Here is a 7,517-nt window from a genome sequence, read left to right on the forward strand (position 1 = left end):
TGGGCTTAGGTGATTCTCTTGCCTCAGCCTCCCGAGTAGCTGGGACTACAGGTGCCCACTACAATGCCCAGCTATTTTTTGCTGTAGTTTGGCTGGGGCCGGGTTTGAACCTTCCACCCTCGGTATACGGGGCTGGTGCCCTACCCACTGAGCCACAGGCGCCACCCTATCAAGGAATTTTAGCAGGGCATCATGTTCAGCTAATTTTTTCCATTTTTAGTAGAGACGGTGTCTGGCTCTTGCTCAGGCTGGTCTCAAACTCTTGAGCTCAAGTGATACTCCTGCCTCGGCCTCTCAGAATTCTAGGTATTATTAGAGGCATGAGCCACTGCACCTGGCCCCGATGATTTTACTGATTTTATTTACAAGATGTCATCTGTTATGATTAAGTCATAAAGTACAAACCAAAAAGCTAAAGGGTTTTGGGTTAGGGATAGTGTCTTATGCCTCTCATTCCAGCACTGTGGGAGACCAAAGTGGGAGAATCACTTAAGCCTAGGAATTTGAGATAACCTTGGGCAATTTAGTGAGATTTCTATCTCTACCAAAAAAAAAATAAATAAAAATTAGTTGTGCATGGTGGTATGTGCCTGTAGTCCCAGCTACTTGGAAGGCTGAGACAGGAGGATTGCTTGAGCCCTAGAGTTCAAGGTTACAGTGAGCTATGATCAGGCTATTGTATCCAGCCTGGCAACAGGCAAGATCCCGTCTCTTAAAAAAAAAATTTAGTATTGATAATATGAATTAATGTTTTAGGGACTCTTACTAAACAGATGAAACACAATACCAGATGCTACTTGGTGGTTTGGGTGCCTTCTAGGGGGTTGATAATGAACCTAGAGTCTCTGTTGGAACAGGCCTTAAGAGACCAGGTTCTGGGTAGGCCATAGAATAGCCTATGAAACCACAGAGCAAACACAGGTATAGGTCTCACTCTCACTCTTCTTTAATGACCCACTGAGGCCTCTTTGCACCACAATACCCAAATATTGCTAGACACATTACCAATTGCTATAAAAGCTCGTTGAATGACCGAAAAAGCACCACAATGAAAGATGACACTGGAGCTCTATAATACTCTCATCAGGAAAAAAATCTATGCTGTAGTCATTTTTTCTCACGTTTTCCAAAGAGTTTCCCTGAGTGGTCAGATAATGGAGTGGGGATCCATTTGGCAAAGGTCATAGGGTAGGAGGAAGGGAAGCAAAGGTCAAGGCACCACAGAGCAAAGACCTTGTGAATGGTTTCTAGGATCACGCACTAGTCACATGTTCTGAATGTTGCCCAGTCAGGACATCCTGGCTGAACAATTTTAAGTCTCAGTCAGACTTTTTCCTGGAAGGATCCCTCATAAATAAATCTTGTATGAAGGGAATGTAAATGGCTTTTTATAGGAGTTTTTGTTTACTCTGGCTGACCTTTGAGCTAAAGGGCTTTCTAGTTGAAACTATAATTTTTTTCTTTTGATGTCTTTCATTAATAATATGAAAATACTTGGCAAGGAATACTTTTTTGTTTTCAAAAACATCTGTCCTTTTCTCTATATTGGGCTATTGCAGCCACTCAAATTTATTAAGTTGGACTATACTGTTTACCTCCCACCAAGAGAGGTTAGCTTGTCAAGTTTCTGGTCAGCATAGGCACAGTTCAGATTATGTACGTGAGAAGTAAGTGGATTATTTCTTAGCCATAATCCCAACTCTAAGCATTTAGCTTATAATGTAGGCAAAAAATCAGAAAAAGACTTTAGGCTTTGTGCCCACAGCTCAGCGGTTAGGGCCAATGTCTATAATTCTAGCACTCTAGGAGGCCAAGGCAGGAGGACTGCTTGAGCCCAGGAGATTAAGACCATACTGAGCAAGAGCGAGGCTCTGTCTTTACTAAAGACAGAAAAACTAGCTGGGAGTTGTTATAGGACCCTAAGTCCCAGCTACTCAGGAGGCTGAGGCAGGAGAATCACTTGAATCCAGGAGTCTGAGGTTGCCGTGAGCTAGGTTGACATCTCACTATAGCCTGGGCAACAAAGTGAGTCTGTGTCAAAGAAAAAAAAAAGATAGGTCAACTTAAGGAGTAGGCCACAGTAGGGAGGTAGTCAGCTACAAAGATGCTACTTTATCTCCTTACCCATGCTGCATAGTCTTTTAAATCTTTTAAATCTTTTAAAGGATAGCAGAAATTGTTGGAGGGCATTCTTTCTTTTTTTTTTTTTAGCTAGAATTTCATTATGTTGCTGTGGGCAGAGTGCCGTGGTGTCAGAGCTCACAGCAACCTCAAACTCCTGGTCTCAAGTGATCCTCTTGTCTTAGCCTCCAAAATAGCTGGGACTATAGACATCTGCCACTACGCCCAGCTATTTTTACAGATGGGGTCAAGCAATCAATAGGCCTTCCAGAGTGCTAGGATTACAGGCTTGAGCCACTGCCCTGGTCCAGGGCATTTTTTCTTGGATTATGAACATGTCTTGTCCTAAATTATTTTACATCTGATTTTTTTTTTTTTTTTTGAGCCTCAAGCTGTCCTCCTGGGTAGAGTGCTGTGGCATCACAGTTTACAGCAACCTCCAACTCCTGGGCTCAAGCCAGTTTCTTGCCTCCACCTCCCAAGTAGCTGGGACTACAGGCACCCATGACAATGCCCAGCTATTTTTTGTTTGCAGCTGTCATTGTTGTTTGGCAGGCCCGGGCTGGATTCGAACCTGCCACCTTAGGAGTATGTGGCTGGCACCTCAGCCACTTGAGCCACAGGCGCAGAGCCTTTACATCTGAATTAAACCATGAGTTTAACCCAGAGTGCTAGGATTATAGGCTTGAGCCATGCCCTGGTCCAGGGCATTCTTTTTTGGATGCTGGGCTGGGCGAGGTGGCTCACACCTGTAATCCCAGCACTCTGGGAGGCCACCTCAGGTTGATTGCTTGAGCTCAGGATTCAAGACCAGCCTAACAAGAACAAGATCCTGTCTCTAAAAATAGCCTGAGGTTGTGGCAGTCCTCAGTAGTCCCAGCTATTTGGGAGGCTGAGGCAAGAGGATCTTGTAAGCTAAAGAGTTTGAGGTTGCTGTGAAGTATGACACCACAGCATTCTACCAAGAGTGACAAAGAGAGACTCTGGCTCAAGAAAACGCCTTAAATAAATTAAAAATTGCAATCTAAATACAGAAGGCCATACGCTAATTTTCTCCCCAAGAACTCAAAAATGAAATATTAATAGGCCAGTTCAGCGCCCATAGCTGCTAAACAACGACAACTACAACAACAACAACAAATAGCCAGGCATTGTGGCCAGCTACTTGGGAGACTGAGGCAAGAGGATCACTTGAACCCAAGAATTTGAGGTTGCTGTGAGCTAAGAAGCCACGGTACTCTGCCAAGGGTGACAAAGTGAGACTCTGTCCCCAAAATAAAAAAATAATTTAATAGGTCAAAAAATTAAAGGTCAGAAAGTCAAAATTGTTCTGATCTACAAACATGATTCCCCAATTTTCCAAGTCTACAGAAGAAAATGAAGGATGGAGTGCAGTAGATCTGCTCATAGTGGAGGCTGGATGCTCAGCTCCCACAGGTCAGTGGTTAGGGCACCAGCCATATACACTAAAGCTGGTAGGTTCGAGTCCGGCCCGGGCCTGCTAAACAATAATGACAACTGCAACCAAAAAATAGCCGGGCTCTGTGGTGGGTGCCTATAGTCCCAGCTAATCGGGAGGCTGAGGCAAGAGAATCACTTAAGCCCAAGAGTTTGAGGTTGCTATGAGCTGTGATGCCATAGCACTCTATGGAGTATAACATAGTGAGACTCTGTCTCCAAAAAAAAAAAAGTGGAGGTTGGCTTTCTCCTTGGGTGAAAGGAATAACAAGACTCTGGTTACTAGAAAGAGAACCTGCACTCAGGATAATTATGACTCTATAAACCATCAGCAAGCAGTAGATCGTATTAGAAATTTCATAGAAAGCTGGGCATGGTGGCTCATGCCTGTAATCTTTGCACTCTGGAAGGCTGAGGTGGATGGACTACCCTGAGCTCACAGTTTTGAGACCAGCTTGAGCTACAGCAAGACCTTGTCTCTCAAACTAGCCAGGTGTCGTGTTGGGTGCCTGTAGTCCCAGCTACCCGGGAGGCTGAGGCAAGACAATCACTTCAGCCCAAGAGTTTGGGGTTGCTGTGAGCTATGACAAAGTGAGACTCTGTCTCAAAAAAAAGAAAAGAAAAGAAAAGAAGTTTCACAGGATCGTTAGCAGGAGAGGTACTGTTGGTTGAGAGCTGCCAACTGAACAAGGATCAGCACAACTGCAAATTGTCATGCTACACTGTACTGCTTCCATGCTGGAAAGAGGGCAAGAAAAAGACAGGTGTATTTCCTTAAACTTACACAAATGAAACACAGAAATAAAGTAAAAATCAACATCCCATAAAGGGCTATTGTTAACAATTAGGAATACAGTTTTAAGGACTTTTTTCAACATATATATTACATACAGAGGAGGATCATGTCTCATACTCAGAACTCACTCTCTCTCTCTCCCTCTGACACATAGATCTAAATCACTTAGAAGTAGAATTAGTAACCTCTTAAAATGGTAGGAATTATAATTGTTTAACAACCTGAAATGTCTTGGCATTTCTTTTAAATTCACCATTTCTGATACTAGAGAAGTATCAAAATAAGAATTTTTATAATTTCTTTTTTTTTGAGATGGAGCCTCAAGCTATCCCCCTGGGTAGAGTGCCATGGCATCACACTCACAGCAACCTCCAACTCCTGGGGTCAAGCGAGTCTCCTGCCTCAGCCTCCCAAGTAGCTGGGACTACAGGCGCCCGCCACAACGCCTGGCCATTTTTTGGTTGCAGCCATCATTGTTGTTTGGCGGGCCCAGGCTGGAGATTCGAACCTGCCACCTTAGGTTTATGTGGCCGGCGCGTTAGCCACTTGAGCCATAGGCGCCAAGCCAGAATTTTTATAATTTCCATTAATATTACCTGTTCTGAAAATCAGCAACCATGTCCCGCCTCTCTGAGATCTTGGATGAGCCATCAAGCCTCATGTAGGTGTGCTTCCTGTAAACCATATATTCCTGCCGATCAAGGAAAAAGAATACAATAAATCTAATGTAAAGTACTGTATTCTAACTCTCACAAACATCTAACCACCTTCTACCTCATCCACACTAGGTGTAAATCATTATATTAGTATGTAGAATGGGAAGAAAGCAACCCCCAAAGCACAGGAACTTAATTTGTAAATGAGTTTTCAGCCAGTGTCTGAAAATCCAGGGCAACCCGAAGATTATAATCACCCTCATTCTCAATTTAGAACCTAATCTTATGCCAGTACATTTCTGAAGGTTTCAAGAAAAAAAAGAAAAAAGAATATCTCTAAACTAAAATAGGTTTTCAATCATCAACCAGGTATTTTTCACACCTATGAATGTATCCAGTTTTCTTTTATTGAGTAATATTAATCCTAATGTAATGTATATTTCCTTAGGAAGTCCTTGCTGACCAAAGTCCTTCAATTTACAGTTTAAGCTTCCTTCTCCCATCAGAATATGCATCACTTTTAAGCAAACACAAGCATCAGAGTGAAACAGAAGACAAGGTAGTTTTGGCAGAGAATGTTTTTCTTCTTCTTTTTAATTGTTCCTTATTAAATCATAACTTTATACATTGATGCATTTATGGAGTTCAGGGCATTGCTTCAATATACAATGTGAAATGCTTACATTGAACAAACTAACACATCCATCACAATTATGCTCATTTCTTAATAGTTTTGAAATGTACCATTATATCATGCACATTAGGTGCGGTCCCCCCAAATACCCTCCCTCTTCCCCTCCCCTCTCTTTCCTCTTTCCTTCTACTTTCTGGACTATAGTTATGTTTTGCCATTCGTATGAGTGTGTAGGTGGTTATATATTGACTTCATAGTAGTATTGAGTACATTGCATACTTTTTCCCCCATTCTTGAGATACTTTACTAAGAAGAATATGTTCTAGCTCCATCCAGGTAAACATAAAAGATGTAGTCTCCTTCTTTTTATGGCTGCATAGTATTCCATGGCATACATTTACCACAATTTGTTAACCTATTCATGGGTTGATGGGCACCTGGGCTGTTTCCATGTCTTGGCCATAATGAATTGGGCTGCAATAAACATTCTGGGGCAAATGTCTTTGTTGTAAAATAATTTTTGATCATCTGAGTATATACCTACAGAGAATGTTCTTGACATCATGCATAAGAGGAATTACAACTTTTATTTATTTATTTTTTGAGACAGTCTCACTTTGTTGCTCTCCATAGAGTGCTGTCACCAATTAGCTCACAGTAATCTCAAGTTCCTGGGCTCAAGTCATCTTCCTGCCTCAGCCATCCGAGCACCTGGGATTACAGGTGCCTGCCACAACATTCAGCTCATTTATCTGTTTTTAGTAGAACTGAGGTGGTGCTCTTGCTGAGGCTGGTGGAGAACTCTTGAGCTCAAGGACTCCTCCTACCTCAACCTCCCAGAGTGCAAGGATTACAGTAGTAAGCCACCACATCAGGCCCCCTTTATGCCCTCTAAACCAGAATTTCTAGACTCATAAAAATATTGATGAATCTTCTTATAAATCTTTCTGTTTACATGTTTACATATCAAGGTTAGCACATTACCAGGGATATTATTCCTAGACTATAATCAAACCAGACCTAATTACAGACAGCCTGTTACTCAGAAAATAGAAATGAATATTTCCTTTATTCTACCTAAAGCCTTAGCCAGACCACCCAGGGGAGTAGTGGGATTTCATAAGGTTTTAGATAAGTTAAAATTTTATTTCAGTAAATATCTTCAGAACAGTAAGTAAATGGATATGGAAATATCAGTCCAAAACTGAAAAGAGCAATGTCTACATACATCCTCACGTTATTGGGGGAAAAAAAAACTAAAAAGATAAAGAATGGGTTGAAAAATCAATTCAATATCTCTTTCATTCACAAATCTTAACTATTCCAAACATAGTCGAATTTTTTTTTTTTTGAGACAGGGTTTCACTTCGGTAGAGTGCTGTGGCATCACAGCTCACAGCAACCTCCAACTCCTGGGTTTAGGTGATTCTCTTGCCTCAGCCTCTTGAGTAGCTGGGACTATGGGTGCCTACCACAATGCCCAGCTATTTTTTGTTGTAGTTTGGCCAGGACCGGGTTTGAAGCTACCATCCTCAGTATATGGGGCTAGTGTCCTACCCACTGTGCCACACACAGGCACCGCCATCCAAACTTATTCTAGCCATCCAAACCTATTCTAGATGTCTAAAATTCCACGCTGTTTAGAAGACAATTAATATAATCAAATGTTCACATGAAAAGAAATCCTTAATTTCTTCTGTTAAACTTTAAAAACTGTGCCCATTACCATTCTTGGTTTAATTTTCACATGTTCTTAAAAAAACTAATGTTTCAGGATACTATTCAATTCTACATTCTTAAAATGCAAATACAAAGTATAAATTCTTTCTTTCTTTCTTTCTTTTTTTTTTTT

At 41.5% G+C, this 7,517-nt stretch overlaps 1 protein-coding gene across 2 annotated transcripts in view; it reads right to left on the reverse strand.

The window, feature by feature from the left end:
• Positions 1-7,517, reverse strand: part of INO80 (INO80 complex subunit) — a 148,807-nt gene that overhangs the window by 40,192 nt on the left and 101,098 nt on the right. For both annotated transcript variants that reach the window (XM_023514274.1, XM_003791734.3), the window contains one exon: positions 4,972-5,066. In XM_023514274.1, coding sequence (XP_023370042.1) covers positions 4,972-5,066 — 95 coding nt within the window. The remainder of the gene's footprint in view (positions 1-4,971; positions 5,067-7,517) is intronic.

Source organism: Otolemur garnettii, unplaced genomic scaffold (genome assembly GCF_000181295.1).
Source record: "Otolemur garnettii isolate 467f Iridium unplaced genomic scaffold, OtoGar3 scaffold00050, whole genome shotgun sequence".
NCBI classification, from domain to species: domain Eukaryota; kingdom Metazoa; phylum Chordata; class Mammalia; order Primates; family Galagidae; genus Otolemur; species Otolemur garnettii.